The sequence below is a fragment of the Halictus rubicundus genome, chromosome 9 (assembly GCF_050948215.1).
Source record: "Halictus rubicundus isolate RS-2024b chromosome 9, iyHalRubi1_principal, whole genome shotgun sequence".
NCBI lineage: Eukaryota > Metazoa > Arthropoda > Insecta > Hymenoptera > Halictidae > Halictus > Halictus rubicundus.
In genome coordinates, this window is record NC_135157.1 from 12,779,275 (window position 1) to 12,806,006 (window position 26,732).

Genomic DNA, 26,732 nt, shown 5'->3' on the forward strand with positions numbered 1-26,732 from the left:
CAAACAAAAATCATCCTACGTTAATACCTCGTACTACAACATCCACTAAACATACACGCACCGCCGATCATTTCGTAATTTTTCCTCTTTTTAACTCTACAAGCTTCCTTTTAGCACAATTATTGAAAATCCTATAATAAGTTTCCCCTTTAAAGTGAAATGAAACTCCATTTTGTTTCCCAGTAGATTATAAGCGTCAAAGAATTTCTAATTACTGTAATAAAATGAATCGTAGTGCATAGCATAGCACTCTCTCGTGGTTCGATACGGCGCAATAAAGATCACACAAGAGTGAACGGACCCCTTACATTTTACAATCGGATCCTACATTTTACCGCGGACATCAATTTTCAGCCTGAAACCAGAAGACGCGATCCGTATGCGGGCGATGATACGCCGAACTGTTAAATCGTTTTTATCTGAGACTCGCGCGTACTGCGCATGACACGCGAGACCCACCGTTGTTATATGTTCGCTGTGAAATCTTTATTATCTTCGAAATGTTCCCCGTTTCGAAATTGGTTATCAACCCTAAGCCAGTATACCGGAGTCCCTCGTGACAATAACTTTCGCTACTGTTTTGCACGATTCAGTGTTTACTCGATATATGTCCAAAGCACGGTTCTTGCCAGGGACATATATCGCCAAGAGATTATTTAACCCCTCACGGGGTACACCTCGCAGCAGTGGGGTAGTTCTGGGACATTTATCGCCTAGGCGTTTGGGACATATGTAAACACCGTAATCGCAAATATCAAGTCGCAATGCGAATTCAAGATTATTATAATTTTAGCTATTTAGATTTTAGCTATTAGAGACGAGACAGATCATCCGGGCAATTTTGCGAACGCGCGCCATGCGGCCTCGAGTATTCAAAGTTCGCCATCAACGAAGGCGGAAGCCGAGGCTAATTGCTGCCGGCGATAGGACAAAAAGCTCGACAGCTTAGCTCCTGGTTGTTCCTGTTCCCCGGCGTTTCCCGATCGAACCCGAGTCCCCGTGCCGAACCGTCCGAGACCGCGTGCACAACACGGATCTCCACCTACGAATGCTGCAGGTGTTATTTGGCACGTTGAACGCGTCGCTATTGAAAGCGAAACGCCGCGACTGCCAACGCCGATTATTTATTGCTCGCGATTAACCGCTGGGAACAACCTGTTAACATACTCCGCATACCCGACGCTTTGCTAATACGCGTATGTATATTAATTTGAACCCGAGCCGCGCGGCTTTCGGCGCGAACCAATTCAACTGTGCTTGTTGCTTGCGCAGTTATTCCTCCGATTGCGGAAATCGGCGACCACGTAATCGCGAGGTTTCGCGATTTCCCGGAGGTTCGAGGCGCGAATTTTCCCTCCTCCGATCTGCTGCCAAACTGCTCGAGCCTCTCCTCGAATCTTGTATTCTTTTGCGAGATTTTTGCCTTTCTCTTTGTAAGAAAGCCGTCTCGGAAAAGTATCGGTAAAATTGTGTAACGATCCATCGGAAATTGTACAAAAATTTAAACAGCGAAGCGTTAGAATTCTTGATATTTTTACAACACGTTGCAGTCACTTTCGTGCATTCCTCGGACTGAAATTTCACCCCTTTTCTATTTCTGCAAGAGTTTGATCTTCGTGCTGTTTACGTTGCAAAATGTATTTATGTAGAATCCGACACCACAAATAGAACTCTGTTGATTCAAAATATAGACCCGGAGATAGTCGGTGTATCCTAGAATATTTAGAATATTCGTAGAATATTCGAGCGAGATTATGTGTAGTTTAGTCGAATTATGTGTAGTTTATTTTTCGAGGCAGATTCGAATACTACTTTCGAAGCTGTCCGACCGGCAGCGGAGCCGTATGATTTGCATCGATTGAAACGGTTCCAACTGTACGCGAGCGAATGACGTTCTAAACGCTCGTTCCCGAATCCGAGTATGTTACTGCATCTCCGAGTTAAGGTTCGCACTGTAAACAAGGGATCCCCAGATGTGTGGTCTCGGGGCCGGAAGTGGCCTAGCGGAGGAACTCGATATGGATCCCCCTCGTCTGCGAGGGATTAAAATCTGCGCAGTCGCGTACGTTAAGACCCCGGTCCCTCGACCAGCGAAAATTTTACGGATCCGCGAGAAAAATCTCGCGAAGTTCCGTGGAAATGTAGAGAGCTACCAGAAACCCTGCGTCCATCAGTCAAGGTCAATGGACGCCACTGTCGACACCCCCGAAAGAAAAACCACCCCTCCGAGAAAGATTAAAATTTCGAAGGTTGAAGAAATTTATGTTTATATTTATATTTTTATAAGTGTCGTATCGAACACCGTTCAGAATGTTTATTTTTTGGTTTCTCTTTTTCCAACAATGCAACAATTCTTCGTTCTCTTGCGAAAGCTTTTGCCTGTGGTATCAAAAAGCCTACATTTCGTAAGTGGAATGAGATAGTAGTTTAATGAGTCGATTAGCTGAGCTCACCGTGCACAGTTTAGCGATGATAAAACCTAGAAGTGGCGCGCGAACTCTTTCTTGGTTGCCCGACGTTATACATGAAAGACGGCATTCGAAGAGTTGACGATAAATAAAATTAACGAGTGCTCTCCGCCTTGTGGCAAACACAGAATCATGTTTCGTACGGTGGTGAGGATCGTTCGAGATTATTGAGCACGAACGAAGAAGACACTGATCGGACAATTTTTCCTCGATATCGGAACATGATCGAACGCTTCCGCGAATCGGTGCACAACTTCCTTATTCTGAACTTTGCGGGGAAACATGTATCTTCAGCCACTTCTTTAAAGAGAATTCCCGTTAATGTGTCACATTTTCAGCGAGTGTTCATGAAAGAATATTCAGTGGTATTTGGTGGGCAAAAATTGGTAAATGGTCGGTACAAAAATATTTGTTCACCGCCGAAATAATTTCAGATCTGTTTATTCTTACTGACCTAACATTATACGACGAATAAAAAGACCTACTTTATAATATAAAATCTAGACTGCGGATTGTGGGAATATGCGACCAAAATGCTGCGGTTTTAAATAGTAGAAGGATGAAAAAAGTATCAAGTGAAGGACGAAAGAAAATTTTTGCACAAATATCCGTAGTCTGGCAGCAACTGATGGTCTGATTTTCGAAAAAACTGGAGTCTGTCCATAGCAGTTCACTCCCACGTTTCTAGTATAACAGAAACGAGGTGGACCAGCGACATCGGCCATTTTCTCCCAAAAACCAGCCAATACCCGACTGACCTCATTATTCACCGATGCCCGGTCTCTCAGAATTTCACGAATTCCTACAATACGCGCAACGACAACGAAAACGGCTCCAGAAGGATTCCGCGACCGAAAAGCCAGCATCATCCCCGCCGATCCATCGATCTCGCCGAGGATCCCCGGCGCTTCCTCTCTAAGCATCCTCACCGGGAGCAGCGATGGGGGAGGGGGGAGGGAGAAAAAAAAAGGTAGAAATAGAAACAGAAAGAGAACGTCGAAACCGTGCTGCCATAAAAGGTACTCGGCCAATCGGCGGTTCACGGAGTCCTCGATGTGGCAAGATTTCCGAGGAGGAGGTGTCCGGGGCGACGACGACGGTCGATCCTCAGGGTCACGGTGCGATCGAGGGAGGATTTCGAGCGGTTTACAATTTATAGGGCGGCCGCGTCGGCGGCGGCAGCGGCGGCGGCGGCGGCGGCGGCTAAAATGGCGGCGTTGCCTATTTTCGTACGAAGTGTTTGCTATCCGTCGTCGCATGAAACACACCGGGCGAACGTGCGAGCGAGCGAGCAAGCGCGGTGCCGCGGAGCTCGTTGAAAGTGAAAGGAGGTTGAATCGCTTGCCTGTCCACTTCTGCCTGCGCCGCCCCGCCGAGGGAGGAGGGCCGCCCCTCTGGCCCCCCCGACACCACAACTATACCGCCGACTATACCTCCGACCCCCCCCCCCTCCGTCCACCTTCGAAACCCTACTTATTCCCTTCCCTCGACCCTACTCCCCCGAACACCTCGCCCCGCCGATCCACATTGCCGCCTCCGCCACCCTGTGTGTGCCCGCTCTTACGCCTCCTCTCCTCCTCTCTCTCTCTCTCTCTCTCTCTCTCTCTCTGCCCGTTTCCTCCGCCGCCACCTTTCCCCTCTCCTTCCCTCCCATTCGGTCTCGGTCTTTTGCGCCTTTTCTCACCCCCGCAACAGCCCAACTTCGACACCCTTTCTCGTCCCCCCACCGGCCCTTTTCAGCGTCGCCGTCGCGGGCCAAGAAACTCGGCCGAGCCTGGTTGTCTCTCGTGTCTCTCCGTGGTCACCGATGGACAAGTGGATTTTTCGTTGTAGACAGAAATGCAGACGGCGTGTTTGTATAGCTACGGGTTTCATTGATTCGGACGAAACGGGGTCGCGTAATCGGGGTTCACTGATTTTCTTATTGCTCGTTAGCTGCGCCTCGGACACAACGCGCGCGTGGTTTTTATTAGCGGAACTGGTACAGTTAGGTGATCTAATTATTCCGAGCATTTCGAGCTACTTGAAGTTCGGCATTAACACTGGGTTCACGGATCGCTGGAAACGACTATTTTACGAGTTAGTGTAGTATAGTTTACGAGTTCGTGTGTCACCCAATTTTTAGCCATTTTTAACCCTTAGCACTCGAATGGCGACTGTAAGGCGCCACTAAAAATTCCTGTACGATTATTCAAAATATTATTTACATTATTAAATTTGTTTGTATTTAATAGATTACTAAACATGTCAGTACTGTACGAGTAAATTGCACCATTTCCGTATGTATAGCATGGAAAAATATATATAGAAGGGAAATATTCTAGGTCGGAAGAAATGTTTCGTTTTAGAGTTAAAATGGCTTAGAGTGCAAAGGGTTAATCAAATACTCCGAAAGAAAAATGCATTTGCTGAATTCCTCATTTTCTCAATCTCAATAATCGTGAATTAAAAATATTAGAACGCGTCCCGTGAAAATTCCACTTTGCAGAGGTTTGTCGGTGATGAATTTTGGCAATTGTTGTTGAGAGTATTTGGACCTTCATGCATGAGAGATGATGATGGGTTTTAGGTAAATGTTGGTGTTTGAACATTGTAGAATGTATCTGCACACCGATCGATTTTAGCGAATTTATAGAACGTACGGTAGATTAACTTCCTGATTGTCTACACAATTTCAGTTTAATCGAAGTTTGACGTGCGCAATTAGTTCTGGTTGTGTAGAAGCAACAATGAGTATCAAACTTGTAGCACATAGTTGCTTTAATAAAGACGCTCAGAGACGCTTGGTAACTATTATAATTTGTGATTCCGGTTCGGTGTACAGTACTAGATCAACAGCTTCGTTTGCTCTGTAACGAAGGTGCTTATCTACAGAAACCAAACTGTTCGGTTCGAAACAATGAATTGAACGTTTCTATCGCGTACGCCATACGATTAGGCAATTTCGAAATTCGTAATCAACCAAGCAGTGGTTATTGTGCTAGTTACTGTAAGTTGTTACCTCGTTAATAGAGTCTATTCAAATTTTGCAACATTACATTGGAAGACCAGCGACCAGTTCCTAGAAGTCTGGTAGCAAGAGGGTATCATATTGATCAGGATTATAACTTATGGAAGATCGACACATATTATTACTAACCAATTCTCTGTGGAGTCGGATACAATCTGATTTGACCGCAGTGCTCAACACGTTAATATAACGCATTATTCTCGTATAGAATGAACGCAAATCCGATAATGGAGTGATTCTACGTGACGATCAGCGAGTTCTACTATCATGCCCTCAATACTACGTGTACAAGCAGCGTAAAAGAGGCAACAGAAGTGGCAAAGAACATTTATTTATGTCGTCAATTACTCTTATTTTCTATTTAACACGTTGTCTGTCATATCACTTGAATGTACTTGAATGAAGCAGTATCGTAACAAATTTCTATAACCTCACGAATTGCAAAAGAAAAGATCCGAAATCCGTCGTTGAGGGTTCGCTAGTGACAATACATTTCAAAAGTGATTCACAGCTCTGAATTTCTTAAAAAAATTAATCGATTCGACCAGGCCCGCCTGCCTTATCTAGTAGATGGTACCGCGGACTGCACTATCGCAAACAATCTAGTAGTCGGGGCTTCCTGGAGGGGATTAGGCAGAGCTAGCCTACTCTGCTCCTGTGCTATTCGGTTCGTAGGTGTTCGGCAACTTACGGTCCCTGCACAGTAGCAGGGCTCGTCGCAGCGCACGTAAACTTGACACTCGTTACCGCGTATATGTTTTCCCGGACTCCATTACTCTGTCGGGGGTCCCGGTCGTCGGCTCCGACGGACATTATGCGAGCGAAGCGTCATACATCATCCAAGGATTAAGCGGGGCACGTCTCTCGGCCGGCGACGCGACAGTCTCCTGGCGTTTCTTTCATCGGGGCGCGTCGACCGACTCGCCCGACAATTCAGACAATAGCCGAGCCTCGAGCCAACAACGAAACTTGCTAAACTTGACTTTCAGGTTGTCGGTTTCGGCCACTTGTTCTCCCGATCGGTTCACGCCGCGCAACCAGGCCCCGTAGGTGAGGTCCCGGCTTATCGGGACACGTGCAGAGTCGTTTCGCGACGTGGCCGATTTTTTTAATCGTTCGCTTTCCCCCGTACTTCTCGTCTAGATCACTGTGGTGTCGATCACGAAGCACGGGACTTGCACCGCGACGGGATTTACGAAGAATGGCCGCAAAGTCGGACTCCGGAGTGCATGTTCCGTTTATTTCGAAGGCTCGGCTGTACTCGGAGCTGCATATATGTCCAAAACACGTATATTGGCTGGGAGATGCTATACTTTGAGATCTTCACGGTATTGGGGATAGTTCTGGGACGAATACTGTATTCGTAGATCGGTAGTCGAAACACAGTTCTAATTCGGCTGTGTCTCGTGAGGTATCGCGGGATTTCTGGGATAAATGCTACAGTCAGAATCCGAGTGACGTCACGAAGCTATAGTGTAGTCTATTCGGGACCTAGGTGGGGATCCTGTCATGATTCTACAGTACGGATCGTGACGCCACTTGGTACCCCCGTTATTGGTGAGACAATTGTTGAAATGCGAGGTCACGGGATCCTTTTGAGGGACTTTTTGCGGCTGGTGCAGATTTTAGTTAAATTTAACCGTGCACTGGAAAACTATCGACGCCATATGCATCTTTCGTTCTTTCTCTCTGCTCGTTTCTCTCCTCTTTTTCACCCCGGGTCTCGCGCGGTGGCGCATAACCGAGGGAGACCAAAGACCCGGCCACGAGCAAAGAAACATGGATCACGGCTAAACTTGACTCTCGGCCAGCCACGGCTCGGAGGATTTCTTTTTCGAACCGACTTATTGCCGTCCTACGAGCGAACCCCGGGACTTGTTTCCCGCGGTCCCAGCCTTCGTAGGTGTTCCCCGCACGCATCTTTCCCGCCTTCAATTCGACGCCAGGTGCAACGAGGAACTGCGGAATCGCGAGTGCGTGCACACGCGAGCACCGCACGCCGCGAGATAGCGAACCCACGCTTTCGCAAACGATGACTATTGTTTGGACAGATTTACTTTCGATCGGACGTAAATACACGGCGGACCCCGTCTCGCCGGACACCGTGCGGAATTAGTAATCGACCGCGGCCAGTTTTATCCGGCCGTTCTTTTCGGCCGACAAATATTTGCCGATTATAATGCGATTATTCCTGCGTTGACTCAAACTACTTTCACTTACACCCACGACCTCTTTTCCTGTATTGTTGTGCCGTAAATGTTACACCGTGTAACGCTAAACGGCACCAGTTTGTTTCGCAAATTGTCGGTCGTGGGAGTTAATTTGGCAAGTTTTTCGTATTCATTTTTCCGGAGAAAAATTCGATATTTTTCCAACCTTAAAATATGCATTGCAATTATTAGACTGCGGATCTTTTTGCGAACTAAAAATTTGTTTCTTCGGTCTCGAGAAATTCTACACTTTTTAGGGTAAAATTACGCCTTTTCCAATGTTTTAATCAATGAGTCGACAACTAAATTCAGCAGCATACTTAAAAAATTGCTAAACGCAAAAATTACTATGCTGTCTACTATGTAAAAATAAATGACTACGTAATAAATTATAAATGACTACGCTATCTTAAAATGACGTGAACATGTTAAAATTTAAAAAAGTTTCGCAATTGATTCAACGAGTAGATTTGTTTTTGAAATGATCTATCACGTTTTCTAGCTAGATCGTTCCATTCTAGGCAGCGTGTTCATAAAGAATATTGGCCAAACACTTCCTCTTCCTCTAGACTAATTGTTAACAGCCTCGACAGCCTCGCTGACAGCATTACCCTTTTCAATTTATGTCTTCTTAAACGCAACATTGGAAACCAGTGAAGCAATACTGGATTCTCATGATTCTAGCTCCAGCTAATGATGATAAACCGCATTCAGTGGTCACTTGAAACTACGAGTGGTTAATAACCCAAGCTGTAAAACGGTTTTTTACTTTCTGACCATTTCCAGTTTATACGTTCCCGAATTAGTCATCCTGATCATAAAAGCCGCCTTACGACTGCATACAATTTTCAGAGCAACCTACTTTTACACAATACGCGTATTGTGTATTTCAACAATGTATTTCGGACTGCGCACACAGCCTAGAATAAATGTTCGCTAAAAGCAACGTACCTCCTTCGCGAAGCACTTAAAAATTTATTTACCAAAATAAATGAATTATGCTACATTGTATGCTTGTAAACAACGTCCGAGGTTCCTTTGTCCCAATGTTGAACACGCCGTGCCACCGAAAATTTGTTTAAGAAAAATCTAGATTAGGTTCCACGTGTCCACGTGGAAGAATTATCGAAGAAAGAGGTCTGTAATGTTTCTAATTGAAACGTGAGAGAATAACCATTTCGTGCGTTTTGTCAAGGAATTCGGTGACATTAAAAGTTGGCCTTTCGTGGCGAAACGCATTGAAATCAAAGAATAAAGTCAAACGATGGGAAACATTATAATTACCAGCGGTTTCGTAACCGGTTCAACGAAGAGGAAGCAAATCAATTTTCTGGATTGATGAATAATTGATCGTCGCGGCAAAAATGTTTCTTCGGCCTCGCATATTCGGAGGCACGTGTCGCGTGTGCGCTCGCTCGCTCGCGCGTTTTCCGCGTTTTCGTCGAACAGCTGAACCGTGAACGCGCGCGGCGCGCGATCAGAAAATCGAGCTTAGGCTCGGGCTGATGTGGGTGGCAGAGAGCGTGGGTCGGTCGTATTAGCGTATCGGCACACGGTTTCGATTTGATCGGCCGATCGTCAAATATACATGCCAAACCGCGACGCTGATGGTATTTACGAGTCGAATACCGGGGCACCCAGTCGGTCGGAACCTCGAGGGAACATTGTGCCTATATCTCGGCGAAGTAACAACCGGAAGTTTTCACGGGACGCGAGCGGAATTGCATCGCAATTCCCCCTCCGCCCCTCTGCCGCCCCCGATCCGGTTTCAAGCAACTCCCGATTCCGTTATTACGTTGCCCGGAATTATCGATAAATTTCACCGACCGGCACAATGCCAGCCTTTGTGATGGGAAACGACAATGCGTGGCTCGCATTGTCCGATCGCGCTCCCCTTATGCCGGGTCATCCCGCGAGTTATGTCCTTTTCTACTTAATTCGGAATATGGGCTAACAACCGAGCCGTTCGCGCGGGTATTTCGCTTTCTGAAATTTTTTTCAGGAGAACCGTCGAACCTTTTGCATCAGGATTTTGCACACATATTCATGGACGTTCGAACTGCGTACGTTATTTTTTTGAAAAATGAAAATTGCAGGAATTGTATACTATTTTATCGTAGAGTGTGTTTTGAGAGACATGTGTTGCGGACTCTTTGAAAATGAAAAACCAGAAGTAAGGGTTGAAAACAGGAAAAGCAACGTTCGGAGGAAATTCGGAGGCGAAAGTGGCGGAGAGGTCTGCGAACCTCGCGCGTCCGCGAATATCGCCGATGAAAATACAGCCGGGCTCTATTGTTAGCCGTCGAACAAGTGTCCCCGGAGGAAAATGACGATGGCAACACGGTTAATAGTATTCCTCGATTTATGAGGATTTCTGAGCTCTCCTCCGGTTGCGCAGGGATTTGGCAAGAGAGGAGAGTCGGCGTTACCAAAGCCGCATATAAATGCGTTAAATACATCGCGGGGACGGTTTTGCATCGATCGCCGATGCGATGGTTAGAGAAACCGTGCACACTCGTGTGCGGCTCTCGTGGCTTCGCCGGTTATGCAATCGCGAAGCGCACGCCTACCGGAAAAGTTTCATTTCTCTCCTTTTTTTTTTTGTTGCTGTCGCGTCTCCATCGCACCGCCACCGTTTTGCGGAATTGATGGCCGACCGGGACAAACGCTGCTCGTTTCGGAGAATCGGAACAGCCGAAGACAGGAAATGTTTGACCGGGCAAACATTGCGACACGCTTTCGTGGAACGTTAACTCTTCCGAGCGCTAAATAGTATGGCGGCTCTGTTTCGGGAGAGTTCAACTGCCGTCCTCCGGAAACTGTGGCATGCAATGCACAGTGGGCCGGAATCGCAAAAGCTCGGCAAAACTTCTCCGTTAATTATACATTGGTAATTACAAACGCTTTTGAGGGGGTTCCGGGGTCGCAGAACGTAATTCTGGTATTACTTATTTGCTAGAATGCTACAGAAATCTTACTGCAGCCACGTGATCTCCTTCATTCATCTAATTCGTATAAAAATGTATTCTAGATGAACAATCGTGTGAACAGTTTCCGTTTCCTATTTTTATAACAACTGGAATACGGAAGCAATTTTCTGAAGATTCTCTGTTTGATAAAAATAGAATCGGAACGTTATTAACTGTTGTTAGCGTACACGTGTTTCTTTCGTAATCAGATCTCACAGTTGTCATAAATGCATAAAGATCCGCAACTTACTCGTTGAAATGAAAATTGATACTTCCATATTTATAAATCATTTTTTACGCATCGAATATTTGCATAGAAATGTGCCGTCCACGTTCGATCAAAGAGAACGTAATCCGTATCTCGATCTATCCGGTGAACTATAACTGTGATTAACAAAGTAGCAATGTCACAGCGGTGCTTATTACAAGTCACTAATGCTGTGTGCGCACGTGATCGAAATTAATACTTCCATTAGTAGATCAACGCTTTTTTCTCTCTATTCACTATTTATTCTCATATCGTGCGTACTAATCTTTCCTTCGGACTCTCACTCTCTCCCGTAATGGAACACCATGTCGCGGACGTTCACTGGACTTTAATAAAAAAATATTTTTTTCCGGCTAGTGTTGACAAAATTCTTTGCATTAACATTTTATTACCATTTTATTCTTCTTCCAAGTACCTGGTTAAATCTATTTTCAAATCGTTACACGGTTTATCAGTGTTTCACTTTTCTCGTGTTTGTACTTGCTAATTTTGTGCACTGGACATGTTTGCGTGACTGAGGAGATTAAGTACGCTTAATGGAGATATACAGGGTGTCCCAAAAATGTTGTACTTACTTGAAAGATTCCCGAGGTGATTTCAAGTAACTTTTTCCTTTGCGAAAATGTTCTACGTGGCTTTGTTAAGGAGGAAAACACGGACCAATCGGAGAGCGGTTACAGCGGGAGGATTCTGGCTCGGCCAATGCCAATGCCAACGCAACGCCACTTTATTTTTATACAAAATAAAATTCTGGTCGCTGCAATTCAACGAGCAATGGCTAATAAAGTCCTATTTTTGTTCGGTATCGGTACTCGGACAACGATTTCCATGATCTAGGAACGATCGACAGGCGGCGCGGACAGGACAGATCCACGTGCAGGCCGCTGGAAGAATGGAGCCCACGTCAGGCTCGCAAGGTCCGCGTGCGGCGACGATAAATACGCAAGAGCGCCGAACCCGAGAGCGCGTGCGTCGAAAAGAAAGGGAAATCCACTTGGCAAATCTGGTCCACGGGTCCAGTGACGTCAGGCCCTCCCCATAGAAATTAATGTGCGACCACGTGACCACCGTCGCCCACGACCGGACCAATCACGGCGAGAGAAGTTCCCTCCCGTGAGACGCGCCGCTCGACGCGTCGCGCCTTGGCCGTTAGTGAAGTCATCCGCGCATTGCGAAACAACAGGAGGAAAGAAAAAAAAAAAGGGGGAGAAAAAAAAGGACGAAATCGTCGGCCAGAAAATCCCCGCCGAATTTCTAGCCGAACAAAGAACATGATCTTCTCGGTCGATCATCAGAGACTACGTGAACGGAATCGCGGAACGCGCGTCCGCAATGTCCCTGCTAGATACCGAGACTCGAACGTTTTCGCACTGTCCAAGATTATGCAAATAGAGATTTTTATGTTGGGAGACACCGCAAATCGCTAGACCGCGGATCTTTAGGCAGAATAAAAATTTCTTGGATTTATGAATAAAAATGGTTTTCCGTTTTTAATAATTTTTAGTAGTGTAAAAAGTAACGCAACAGTATTTTCCAATGCTTTGACACGTTGAACGCCGCGTCGGCCATATGCGGCTGACGGAATTATTTGTGCAGGTTTTAAAATGAATTTTTACGTTGATATATTCATTGTACTAAACTTAATTGGGATCTGTAACATGCAAGAAAGTTGGAGGATTACTCAGTATCATACATTTAATTTTTTGCAATTTTTATTTCGTTAAATAACTTACTTTGATTTTATGGAATTTTTCGGGTTTCTAGGTTGGCGTTCGAAGTGTTAAATAATCTCTTCCTTGCATTCTGTCTAATTGTAACGATAGTGGCTGAAACGGAATCGCGTTATGTGAAACTGGCATTTTGATATTGGTGTTTAAAAATGGTCGATATCGAACGGAAGGTTACTCAAATCCGATTACAACGCAGTGGATCAGAATGTTTAATATTCTACGGTCTGGATGCTAGTTAATAAGGACTTCCAGTCGAACAAGCGTGGGTGGCCAGTTCCACAGAACCGCAATCCCGCTCGCATCGGAATTGAAGTTCAAAAGCATTTCTGCGTGGCGAAAGCTACATCAATACCCGCCAATTTACCCGAAGCTTGACAATGCATGATAACCGAACGACGGGGATACGCGCACATTGCGTTTTTACTCCTATTAATTAAATAATCTCATCGACCCGAATACACTCGCACTAGTAGGAAAGTTAAAACCTTCGCTAATTAGGTCGCCTGTAATGAAACCGTTGACCCTCATCCGGAAACGCGTAAAAGAAAGCGTTTTTCGTAACATAGTATAGTAATTCCAATAATAATATATTCTTCGAAGACTACAATGCAGATTCTAATAGTTCCTAAAAAGTCAGGTATGACCGCCGTGGAAGTCGAACAATATAAACCTGATTATAGCTGCGGGGAAAGCTGCATACCATAAACTCATTAACCGCGATAATCACTAGATTTACGGGACCCGTAACAATGACAGGTCCTAATATATCCAATCTGCTATTATTGGCATTGTAAAGATGCATTCATTAGGAATTCTACAAATTTCCTTGGGCACAGTTTTCGACAGATTCTCGTCATTCTTATACAGTAAAATAATCACCTTTACAGCTCCGTAAACCTACTGGTAAAAACCTGTTTGTCAGTAAAACAATTGTTCGTGCGTTTACTGTCCCAGAAGATACCTACAGTAATTGTTCCAATAGTCAGCCATTTATGGCCAGCAGCTATCTCTCAAGCGTTGTTACAATTATCATACTACCTTCTACACGTTTTCGAAACAGTAAAAAGTTCGCGTCCAATCGGCATGCAACTTCAGTCTTCAAGCGCAAACAATCTTTTGATTGCGTTATATGGGGCTTTACAGTATACAGATGTTACCCAGGCCCCGGATTATTCAACACAGTCAAACCGTGCGGAGTACAGCTGTGTTCGGATAAGTGGCCACCGATCGGGACCTGCGCTGGCCACGTATCCGAGGAGATGAATTCCCAGGAATTTCGGCTCGTATCAAAACGGAGCCTCGAGCACTCCCATCGATTGGTGGGGATAACTCGGGGCCCCCATATATCCGGAAAAAATGGTGGACAGAATGTGGCCTATCTGTAACCTAAACGGCAAGAGTCGTGTCGCGAAGGGTCAAAGTTTCCATTGAATTTTCAGCGTCGAGGAGGCGGTCGTGCGAATTCGGGCGCGATAAAGATGGAGACCCAGAGAGATCGAGGCCGGGAAAGAAATCAAAGCTTCGGCGAAAAGAAGACGGTGAGGTTCCACTCAGCGAGGGATTACACAATCCCCGCCTCAACCTAACCTTTCGTCCCCACCATCGTCGGTCGCGCGCGAACAACGCAGGTAGGAGTCGAGCAACCAGGCAAGGCAGGCAAGGCAGAGGTAAGGCAGGTAAGCAAACGGGCAGACAGACAAGCAGGCAGCCGGCCAGGTATACCAGCTTCTTGCAACATAATATAATAATTATGAAATTCGTAAGTTTCTAAACAGAGGCGGCCCCCGAGCGCTACGATTTCCGTTTTCCCGCCATTTTTGTACACTCTTTCTGATCCCAGTAGCCACACCCCCCCACTCCACTGCGAATATCGGGGACAATGATTTCCGAATCCTGTTTTTGGTGACAATGTCCCGCCAAGCATATGGAACGGAATGATCTAGAAAACAGTTTGGCAGACGATGGATTTGGCCCCGATCTTCTAGCTAAAAGCCACTAAGTTCTGCGGTTGACAGAGGAACTGAAATTGGAGACTCGGCACCGTTCGGGACACTCGCGGTGTTCGAAATTTGGCTAACGTTATAGTTGCTTCGAATTAGACGCTTCTGTGCAGGGGAATCTTGCGCAACGATCGCGGATCTTCGGAATAAAAATTATCCGCGTCACTTGCGAGAAATTAGCCGCGTACCGTTCTCTCTTCAATTATTCGAATGGGTCGGAGGTATTTTGGTATTCGCGAGTTGCGTTAATCTTCTTCTTACTCGTCGTTAGGGGCGCTCGGTGGCGTTCTTGTTCCCAATTGTATGCCCAAAGGGTATTTATGCGGACGATTGGATCCTAACCATGATTTACGAGTACGCGTTTCAGTGTCCTTTAGTGATGCCAGAAACACGAATGTGACATCTTCACGCGTTGGCACGATGGAATATCGCTTAGCGAATTGTGAATAAAAATAAAAAAATGCTGGTCTATTTTTCATCGTCTATTTTTCATCGTTCTCATAATATATTTCTCCAGTAATTTTTCGTACATGCCTACCAGAACAGTGTACGCTTAAAAAAAAAACTGTGTAACAGAAGAATAAACTTGTTATGCAAATAACGATTGCTGAGCCTTCTAGAAAGTGAACAGCGATAGATAAAAGTGTGTCGAACCTAATAGATCTCGCGAGATAAATCGAAAAATTATGGAGTCGGTACAATACGAAGGTTTAACAATCGTTACATGCGGAAACAAAAACGTTTAACCCCTTAACGCACAGTTTTTTTTTAAAAACCGGCCAAAAAAATCGATGTTTGATATACTGTGTTTTTGTTCCATGGAAAAAGGCTATATTTTATTCTTGAATAAATAAGTGTTATAGCTTACAATCCCATGTAAATGATAAATGTCAATAAAACGATTTTTTTTTCTTTGCTTTCACATTGTTATTTTCAATGCTCGATTATATTCGAGTGTGAAAAATTATAGCAGCATAAAATACAACGCCGCTCGAATTATCTCGAGTGTGCACAGTTGGGCCTGTTTAGCGCGCTCGAATTAACTCGAGCGTACAAGTTAAGGGGTTAAGCTTCCCGAGGAGCCTGATGAACCTGATTTACCAGTGACCGTAAATTAGACACTGTGCGAAAAAACAGATGCAAATTCTCAAAAATCTCAATCGCTGGAACTATCTTATTAAGCTCTCCGTTCAATCGCGAATTCGTTTGGCGTGCCGCGGGGTCTAACCGGAAGCGAAGCGATATTTGAATAATTATTTGTAAAAGCGATTACGAAAGCGTGTCTCTTGCGCACTGTTTCGCGCAGAGAATAATCCGTGTCTCTCTGCTCGGGGAACACTCTGTAGAAACCGGCCGAGGGGACCTGACCGATTTCGAGTGGCCCGCAGACCCATTGACCGCTCTCACTTTTACGACAGGAACCGCGTGCCCGAGAATCGATGGGGCTAATCGAACGTTCAATATTCCCCGGCCAGAGGGACCGTTCGTCGACAACGTGCACGAATATCCATGTGGCCGGCAGATGCTGAAGATGTGTCCCGGTGTTTTTCGCAGTCGTAAACGACGTACTCTCGTTATTACTTTTAATGGCCCGTCTTTGCCGCCGTTACACAGGCCCCTCGGCTGTCAACATTTTTCCTCTTCGACGGGAAAACACCGTCGGGCCCTGACCCGGTCCTCCTTTACATCCACCAATTACGCTCTGGACTTAGGGCCTCACGAAGTACCATAACCGCTCGACGCTTGAAAAATTTCACCGCCGCCCCTTCCACCAAACCATTGTACATGGGCCACATTAGGTGCCATTATCATAAACTCAACCGTTCGAACACATGTCCTTTCGAAATCGGCATAAGCAATTGCAATAGTAAATCTTAGGTGAAAGAAAATGTCTCTCTCCTTCGGGACACAGTTATCCGTATTTATAATGCGAGTTTCTGCATTAGCTACATCTGCAAAACCGAGCATCCCTGCGTCAGAGAAAATGGCAACGCGAACAGACTACCATTTTCGGGGGCAACTTGCGCAACGGTTATGTGTAACGAAACCCAACCACCGTTCTATAGATGAGAAATTAAATATTTAAAATTCCTTACGTGGACGACCGGGCGGGAAATTCGAACAGATGTATTCCGATTACCAGGAGAAATGCCGAATCAGCGGTTTCGTTAAGTAACACCGTTAAGTAATACTTAAGTAGCGCGCGCGCACGCACGCGCGCTCCCGGCGAATCTTTTCTCGCCGTGTCATAACGAGCCGAGACTTTCGGCGTCGAAAGTGGCCGGTGAGTGTTTCGGGTATAATTTCACCGTGACCGGTGTCGCCGGGTGAAAATATATTTCGGCGGTCTAATAGAAATTGCCGAGCCGAAAGGCTTTCACCGGACGGTGTGTGTTATATGCGAACGAGCCCGGCAACGTCCTACCTCAAATTTCTAGATTCCGCTTACGCAATTTCTACCGGTTTGCCGTGCCCGGAGACGAACACTCGTGGCCAATCTGCCGTTGCCCACACGGAAAATCCGCTGAAAGGATCGGCTAAAAAAGGATTTTTTAATCCTTGCTATCCCTCTCTTCCATGGACACCTGGACGTCAGAGATAGGCTGCGTATTTAAACGTACCATCAATATTTCACGCATCAATTACGGGAAACACTACATAATTAGTGTTAGCAACTTTGAAGTTGCTTCTCAACTTTATAGGACCCATAAACTCTACGGCCACTCGAGAACAAAGGCAAGTCTAATAGGCACTCTAATCCGAAAAACGGCAGTGGCCGATTCGCCAGATCAAGACTTGTTCCCCCACTCTAATTTCCCCTTCCACCGCGCTATTCCCCCACGCTTCCACCACGGTCCGGTCACGTGACGCGTTTCGTCTCTATCCGGTACTGGCGGAGAGGGGGTAACTTCTTCCCCTCGATTCGTGCGCCCTCCCCTCATCTGGCGACACTGATTCCAGAGCCATTTGCCGTTTCTCGAGACAAAATTGTGTTTGCAATTATCGGGCAACACGTGAAACAAAAAGTGAGTGTACAGAAAAATTTTGTCGGGGTCACGAGAGACCCCAGTATTCCAATTAGTGGTTTAATAGAGTGTTGTTTTCTGAATAATTTAGTAAGTTTAGTATGTTGCTTTACGTTTGCCACCAAATCCGCAATCTGACCGTAAGGAACCTGTCTTCGGGCGTGATCCATCGTAAAATAAATATTTCTCGCACCAATTGCCGGAAATGTGAATTAAGTAGAATGTTATAGCTTCACTTAACAATTTAATAGGTTTATAATGCTACGAATCGCAGTATGGTGTTTTACGTTTGCCATAAAATCCGCGATCCAACCGGGGAGGGATTTTACCGTAATTTACTTGGCGTTATTAATTATTAACGAAGGGAATAAATATATTAATATAGAAATGTGTTAAATGTACGCGGTAGTTGTTCGAGTAATTAAACACTGGATACTTTAATTACACATAATTATCCTGATGAAACTTGTATCTGATTTTCGTAAGGCTGTATCCCTGGTGGTATGACTTTCACATGTTCGTATCATTAAAGTATACATATAAAGTCGAAGTGAAATGATAATGCTCCGGTTTCATTACGCTTTACGCATCTGTACACTCCCGTGAATGGATAAAAGCTGCAGTTAAACCTCCCGGCGCCTTTAATCTCCTCGGATCAGAGATAATTGGGTTATATTTAGTACAAATAAAGTGTTAACGATGCTAGTTATTTAGATACATTAATTCAATAGTTTATTGGAGCATTGTGTCGGAGGAAATAGCTCGGAACACGCCTCGGTGAGGTCGTTTCAACGATCGCGTTCGCAAGACCAATTCTTCAGAAGTTGCGACAAAAATAATGATGGCTACAAAGACGTCTTTTGTGTTTCCGAAAGCAACGAAAAAAATATTTTTCGCGTGAAACGATTCGCGCGAGCATGAATGAGTGAAAGAACGTCGTTGTCCGTTTTAAAGAACGCAACAACAAGAAGGCGGTTCGTTAAAAAATTAAGGCCCGGTGCCATTATCGTTGCATTAGATATCCCAAGCTTTTTCGCGCGATAATCGTGCCTCGGACGGTATCGGTCGCTCCGGCCAATTATCTCGTTACATAATTTTACGAGCGTATTTCGGGAAGTAACGCTGGGCAAGCCTGTTATGTTAAAACTGCAAAACACAAACACCGTGGCTCACCGTGTCGTATGCCCCCCCCCCCCTTCACCCCGATTGCTGTTGTTGCACGACACGTTTTCGCGGTTTCGACCATTACACGACGCAAACATTGCGGAATCGTCGATCCCTCGCGAATGTTTGATCTTCGTGTTTGCCTTCGCGTACACGTCGCCGGCCGCGACCGTTCCTCGCCTAATGCGCGGAGAACAGATTTTTTTCCCGGCTGCGAGACGTTGCGATTTTACGAACAAATCGGAAACGGAACTCGAGCGCCGTACCGATTTTTCGCGTCGAACTGGGACGAAATTTGTTCATCGATTCCGAACGACAAAACCGCGATGGCTCGCCGGCCAGGCGAGAAATAGATAAAAACGTGTGGACCGACCGGCAAATTATTCGCAGCTGCGAAACCGAAGCGTCAATATTTGATCGCGACCGCACGGGCATATGGCACGCGCTCGAAAATGGAATTGAAAATTCGATCGAAGCGACGACGACGTCTGGTTTCTATTAACCGACTTGGCTAATTTTCAGATTACGAGAAGCTCTTGGCTAATCACCGATACCCTCTCTGATCGCTCAATTATGTGTTCTTTTTTCTACTTATTTCTTTCTTGATCGATCAAACACATGTTATATTTAAATTCGCAAAGACAGAACCGTGACGATTAATTCAGTTGATCAATCAGCTGATCCGAGTAGCGCAAAAGTATAATGCGAATTGTATCAGAGTACCGTGAAAACTAGTTTCTAGAATCTCGTGTAAGTGTCGATACGCACAGTGCTCGCAGTTTCCAGGTTTTCAATCGACTCGAAAGCAGATCCGAGGTAACGTTCATTATGCTGAATGAGCCTTGCTCCCGTATTCATGGGCCAGTGCAAGCAGCCAGGTCTGTTGCAGAACCGTGACAGGTGTCGTCGCACGATTACGAGTGTATTTAACTGTTGTTTCAACTTCGATTTCTACTCGTCTTTAAACACCGTTCGCAAAGCCGTAAACCGCAGCGGCGTACTGCCGGCACGTTTCGAGAAACACACAAAGGTGTGCGATGTGCGACCATCAGCTTCAATTTGCGTAATCTCGAATTTTAAGACCGGGCCGATTCTGCGCGAGAACCGCTCCACGACAAAACTCGAACGAAGTTTGTTGTAGGTAATGGATACGACGGATCCCGGTATTTCTAAAAAAAAATGTGCATCGCTGGAATGATGCCTTAGCAGCAGAAAAAGTGTTTGAACAGCTCCAGCGCGTCGGGAACTTCGTTCAACGGAAAGGAGCTAATCGAGCGGTCTTTCTTTCAGATGTAGGTGACTCGATTTTTACCCAGCTGAAAGATATTCTAAAACCCGGTAAGTTGTTCAATTCAATTAAAATTAGGTAACTCTTACCTAACGGAGAAAAAGAAAGTATCAAATTGATTTACCAAGAGCCTCGGATTTCTGAATTTTTAGTGGACGTGGATGAGTCAGAGGGGTTCAGAGTAAAAAAAAATGATGAATTTTGGTTAACAAGCGACGAGGCCCTTTGAAAGACCCGTTCCGCTTGAACGGTCGAACTTTTCTACGGTGACGAGTGTTTTTACATTTCTGAATAGCGTGCAAGTAAGAAACTGTTTCCTTTCGTAAACACTCGCAAGCACTCTGGAAACTTTCCGCGTTAAGCAATCCTCTGCGCCGGTGTAGGAACGCCGTGGAAAACGGCGTGCAAAGGCGGCAATTGCGACAGAGCCTGTTTCGAGATTCGCTTAATCGCCGGGCCTTGAGGGCCTAGACCCAGTTACTCGAATTGCATTAGACGCTTCTCGTCGTCCACCTAGCAATGAGGCCCTCCCACCCCTCCCCTCCCCCCTAACGACACAAATTTTTCGGCGGACGCGCTCGACGCTCGGATTTCATTAACCCTTTGCACTCGGCGCTATTTTCAATATAAAACTAAATTTTTCTTCCGTCTTACAATCTTTTCATTTTATTCATACGAAACCGATCCGATTTCTACATTTAAATGTTTAGTAATCTATTAAATACAAATTTTGTAATGTAACAAATATTTTGTAATATTTTTTGTAATTTCTTTGAAATAATGCCACAACAATTTCTAGTGGTGCTTCAGAGTCACCACTCGAGTGCAAAGGGTTAATCTGTTGCCCGGCGACTTTCCCGTAAAATCGAACCGTCTCGAATCGAATAAGAATCCGTGCAAAAACAACTCGGTTCCCCGGAGTGAAACCAGCCAAAGCGTCGTGGCAAAATCTGCAATGTTAACAACGCTCCGAGGTACCGTTAATCACGAGCGAATTAATTCTCCGCTAAAAAAGTACAGCTCCCACGAAAATATTTTTACATATTTCTTGCATCGAATATTTTCATTTCTCTTCGGCTCCGATTATGTCGGAGAAATTCTACGCCCTCTTTATTTGAACAAATGTAATGTTTCGAGGACACAGCTGCAATCTTCATTGAAAAGTACACAACTTTGTCGTTCGCAACAAACCTTCTATCTCTAGCGGTTTCCAAAATATTCAACAACCAATCCCGCCCCCAACTTGCTGCTTTCATGCTTTCAACATAGAACGTTGCTCAACGTTCTGGATCGAAACGGACAGTTTAGCCAACCTCACAAAACAAAAAAAAAGAGAAGGAATAAATAATTTATAGAATCCGAAGGAAAATGTGTGCAAACTGGTTCGAGCGTTGCGAAAAGAGATGATTTTTCCTGAAATATGTTAACGCAAGACCGTAGATGAACTACTTTCTACCGATGTTGCACGAAAATGGCTACTTCGGCGCGTGCTCCCTTGTTAGTACTTCATTAAGGAACAAAGTTGCCGTCGCGGCGCGTTTTCTCCTTATTAATATATTTACGATGGTAATCTCGATGTGCCAATACTTTCGTTCAGCGCGCCGCGTATCGCGAATTCCTTTATTGCGTATGTATAAGAACGGTTTGCTTAATCGGTTTCGTGTTCGAATGTGTCCGCGAACCATGCCGCGGCGCGGCCGTGTAACGATATTAAAATTGACAATGGAACGCGTGCGGCCGTGTGTTCGATCGACGTTGCGGAACAGAGAGAGGAGGGCATGCTCGTTGGATCGCGTCAAAAAGCGTTAGAACGTCGAAAGAATTCGCGAAGGAAGACAGTATCGGTTGATCGCTTTGCGGCGTGTAATAAGGTTAAGTTCGTAGGAGCGTGATGCGAGAACGGTCGAGCGCGGACGGGATTGGCCGAGGTTCGCCGAGGGGGGCCGAACCCGCGCGGACGGGACTGGCCGAGGTTCGCCGAATCCTGCCGAACCGACATGCACGCGTTCTCGCGCGTAAACGACTTTTGACGTATCGGCCGGGTACGTGTACGCGTAAAGATATTGAATAAGAGATAACGAAAAGGTTGATAATAATGTGGTAACATTAAACGCACGGCCCGATATCGTGAGAGCTATTCCGGTCGCTCGTTAACACGCGGTGAAAGTAAATAATAATCCTGTCGCACAATAGAATTCGAGACCGACACTTTTCGATGCTCCCGCAAACAAATAGATGATTTTCATGGATTTACTTATTCGAGATAATTTCTTATCGCGTTTCAACGGTGCTCCAATTTTTCGAATACTTTTGTAGGCTCAACGTTTGAATACCATTCACAGCGAAATGTTTAAATATCGAATGCAACAGAGGAAAACGGTTTTATCGCCCACTGAATGTTGAAACCCGTAAAAAAGTTCAAATTTGTTACCCCGTATAATCTATGGTCACAGTGGAGGCCATTTACATACCGGCGATATTTCGTCAGCGTGTACCCATTATGAACCTGTTGCCGGTGATAAAGTAGCAAAAGCGTGCACCGTGCTACGCCAAAATTTTTCACGCTCCCGGTTCAACGGGACGCTTCCGACAGAACGTTGAATGCGCACGCGCGCAGAGAAACCCGCGACACACGATTATGTTGCATAATTCGATATCGAAGTCTACGCGAGCGCACACGCGTGCGCTTTCGATCTTTCACCTTCTGCATAAAAAGTCACGACGAACGACACCCGCATGCATCGCTTTCACATCCCAAAAAAGAAAAAACGAATACGCGCCCATATCGTCGACCGAATAAAATCTGCTTGCGAAATCTCACGAAATTCGTCCCGTCGCTATTTACCATTCGTAATCGTTCCGGACCGTCTCTGTCTCGGAATCTCGCGGATGCTTTCGGAATAAACGCGCGCGCTTGCGCGATTGCAGCGAAGCGTGTACCGGTAACGCGTGGTACGACATAACCTCTCTAGAATGATCTACTACGTATAATAGAATACTCGTGGTAATTCCGTAATATATCTAGAACTAAGATGAAAATCACGAACGACGAGACCGCTGTAGTAGCTTGGTTTTCAAACTGTTAACGATTAATAGTTTCTGCGATCATGTTTGCGTTCGAACAGCCTTTGATGAAGACTGTGGTGCGAGACACAGAAACGTACAGCTGTCACAAGCCTCTTCAACGCTACATTCACGGAGCATTACAAAATTAATATTCTACGTTAGGTAAGAAATGGAAAGTGAATTACCCTTTCGAGGGTTAATCGTTGACAGTTTGAAAACAAAACGGTATGGACTTTCTTCTAATTTTTGCAGGCGCAGAATGATCTGCCACGGGAACGGCGTAGCAGCCTAGGCGTTAGGTAAGAAAGATGAAAACTCACCCTCAAGCTTCATGCCGACTTCGAGGCACTTCTGAAAACGGCAGAAGGGACACCGTTTCCGTTGCGTCTTGTCGATGTGGCAGGACCTCTCGGCGACGCACGTGTAGACCTTCTTGTTCTGGACGGTGCGTTTGAAGAAACCCTTGCAGGATTCGCAGGTGAGTAGCCCGTAATGATAGCCGGAGACCTTGTCGCCGCAAACAGGACACAGCTCCTCGATCACGATGTCCTTGGTGTCGGGGAAGTCGGACGGACACGGTATCGAGCCGGTCACGACGCCAACCCCGACCTGGCCCAATCCAGGATGACAGAGGGTACCAGTTGGTAAAGAGTAGGTGGTAGTTGGAATGGCGACATTGCCGCTTACCGTAGCGGATCCTCCGCCGCCTGTGCCGCCGCCGGTACCACCGCCGCCAGCAGCGGGGTTTCCAGCGGTGGGCCCACTGCCGCCAGCGGCACCCGCACCACCGCTACCCGCTCCGCCGCTGGCGGGTCCTCCGTTATAACCGCTTCCGGCATTCTCGAGGGCAGTCGACGTTCCGCAGCCGCCCCCTGCGCCGTTAGCCGCGCCGTTGTTGCCGCCATTACCTCCGGCCCCGCTTCCGGCCCCTGTAGGCGAGAATAGACACGTGTACACCTTCTTGTTGCCGCAAGATCCGATCTCGAGTGCCGAAGATGCGGCGCAGCCACCGGTCCCGCCGTTGTTACCGTTTCCACCGCCTCCGCCACCTCCTCCGCCACCACCACCGCCGCCTCCTCCTCCTCCTCCTCCTCCTCCGCCACCTCCCCCGCCACCGGTCGGCGAAAACAAACACGTGTATACTTTCTTGCTGCTGCACGGCGAGCTGTTGCGTTTGAAGAAACCCTTGCAAGACTCGCACGTGAGCAGACCGTACTGATAGCCAGACATTTTGTCGCCGCACATGGGGCACCGTTCCTCCAGAGCGGTCGAGTCGAAGAACGCCGCGTCGAAGCTCGAGATACCGGTCTGCGAGTGGGCCTGATTGTGCACCGACAGCTGTTGCTGTTGTTGTTGCTGTTGTTGTTGGGACTGCGATTGGTGACACATGGTGGCGGGCGGGCTCTGAGCGCAATTGCCATATGGCGAGGAACCGTAATGCGACTGTTGTTGTTGCTGTTGCTGTTGCTGGGACTGTTGTTGACCGGCACCGGCCGCACCTTGGGGACTACCCTGCGGGCTTAGATGGAACGGCGACATATTCAGGGATATCAGGCCCGAATGCTGCTCCATCTCCAATAACATATCACCCTTGCGCAAGCACTGCACGGAGGAACGTGCTCGTGGCGTATCGGTTCATATATGTGGCTGTGGATACTTCGCGGTACAGTTGACTCGGCCACAGACGGGAACGGTGTTACTTTTTTCTTTTCCTTTTCTTTTCTTGTTTTGTTTGGTTTGTTCGTCTTTGCAAATGTCGTATCGCGTGTATGGGTGTGTGTATGTGTGTGCCTGTGTGTTATCGGCGTGTGAGCGTGTGTGCAATAGCAGCGATGGTTATAGATTCACTTTAACTTTCAAGCGTAAACGGTGCGCACGAACTGCGTGCAAGGTTGTAGTACTCCCGATGCTAGAGTACCACCGGTAACTTATGACAATATAATGACGACGACAACGACGACGACGACGTTGACAACATACACGAAGGCGAGCGCATAAACACACTTTGGTCCTCCCTTGGCACGTATAATATCGATCACCAGTCACGCTTTTCCGTGGCACACGTCAAAGAACGAACCCATCGCGCACCACTCTCGCTTCATCCGTACCCGTGCGACTACGTCCGAATCATCGTAGAACGTGATCGTCGTGTTCCCATAAATATATCAAAAACGGAAAGATGGCTGTCACTGTCGCATGCCCCGTGGACGCGTCTCCGTATGCTCGCGGAACAACAAACCACCACGTCGTCGTCCCTCGTTCCTATCTCGCCGCGAAGACACTGATAATCCAGCGTTAGATCGTGACACGGAACCAACGATCGGCACAACACGAGACCGAAACCGGCTGTCCACGCAACCGGGGACCGCCTCGAGTGGTTCACCGTGCAGAAAAAACAATCGGCCCGGTCGTTTCCTCGAACACGCGAACCGGTGCTCGGTTTACGGGGCGATCGCGCATGCGCGCACGCAAAAACAAAGTTTAATCCACGGCGTTGTCACAGAACTAGTAACACCGCAGACCCGCGAGGTAAATAGGACGGCGAGTCGTGGTAGCGCGCACACACACTGCAATAATCCAAAAGTAATTCTCCGTTGAGAAAGAGGGTGCGTAACCAAATGTCCGGCTGGTGTAACCGAGTAACACGAACGAACCGATAGACCGATGCAGAAGGAGAGAGTGAACGAGAGAGAGAGAGAGACAGAGAGAGATAGAGGGAGAGCGAGGAAAAGAGAATCCTCCAGTTCCCCGGACGCACGACTTGACAGCTCGGCTATCTGCGTACGACTAGTTGTCTTCTCGCCTCGTTGCTTTCCCGAAGGGCCCGCCCCCTCCCCGCAGCCGCCCTACCGTCGACACATGGAGGTAGGTAGAGTCGGGAGAACCGTCTCGTGAGACACACGTCACGTATATCACAGCCAGCTAGCCAGCAGCAACGTCGACGAGCACGATGACGAAGAACGTACAACAACGAAGAGACGACGATCCACACGGGGTCCTGTGGCTGGGTTGTCGTTATTGTTGCGTCGATTCACGGGCGACAGAAAAACACGCGTCACTGCCGGGAGACAGAGAGAAAGAGGAAGAGAGGGAGAGAGAGAGAGTGAGAGTGAGAGAGAGAGAGAGAGATTAACAAACACCACGCGCGTTCACGAAAGACACACTGGTGCTCCGCGCTCGCGATCCTATACGAAACACGCTCGGTTTCGGGCCGGCACAAGTAGAGACGGATACGCGCTTCAACCGTGACACCGTCGGGAGTAAAATAAAATTGGCAGAACCGGGAGAACGGCGAGAGGCGCGCACCGTGTTCGGCTCCCTTCGCGTTTCGGTGGGTATAGAGGAGAGGAGAGAACGAGCGCGCGCGTGTGTCCCTTTACCGACGGGCACGGGTCGAGTGCGAGACCGCGGGAGCGAGAGAGAGAACCACGGCGGGTATAACCAACACAGCGCACGGCATAAGTGAAAGTGATTCAGCAGCGCATGCCACCGCGCGCGGCCAGGTGCCCGACGGAGTAGTGGAGGTGCCTCGG

General features: G+C 46.8%; 1 protein-coding gene across 1 annotated transcript in view; it reads right to left on the bottom strand.

The window, feature by feature from the left end:
* The window catches only part of Ftz-f1 (ftz transcription factor 1), a 30,523-nt gene extending 4,379 nt beyond the window's left edge, over window positions 1-26,144 (bottom strand). Inside the window, 2 exon segments of the mRNA XM_076792969.1 lie at window positions 23,520-23,808; window positions 23,887-26,144. Coding sequence (XP_076649084.1) covers window positions 23,520-23,808; window positions 23,887-24,783 — 1,186 coding nt within the window. The 5' untranslated portion in view covers window positions 24,784-26,144.
* Window positions 26,145-26,732: the final 588 nt, after the last annotated feature.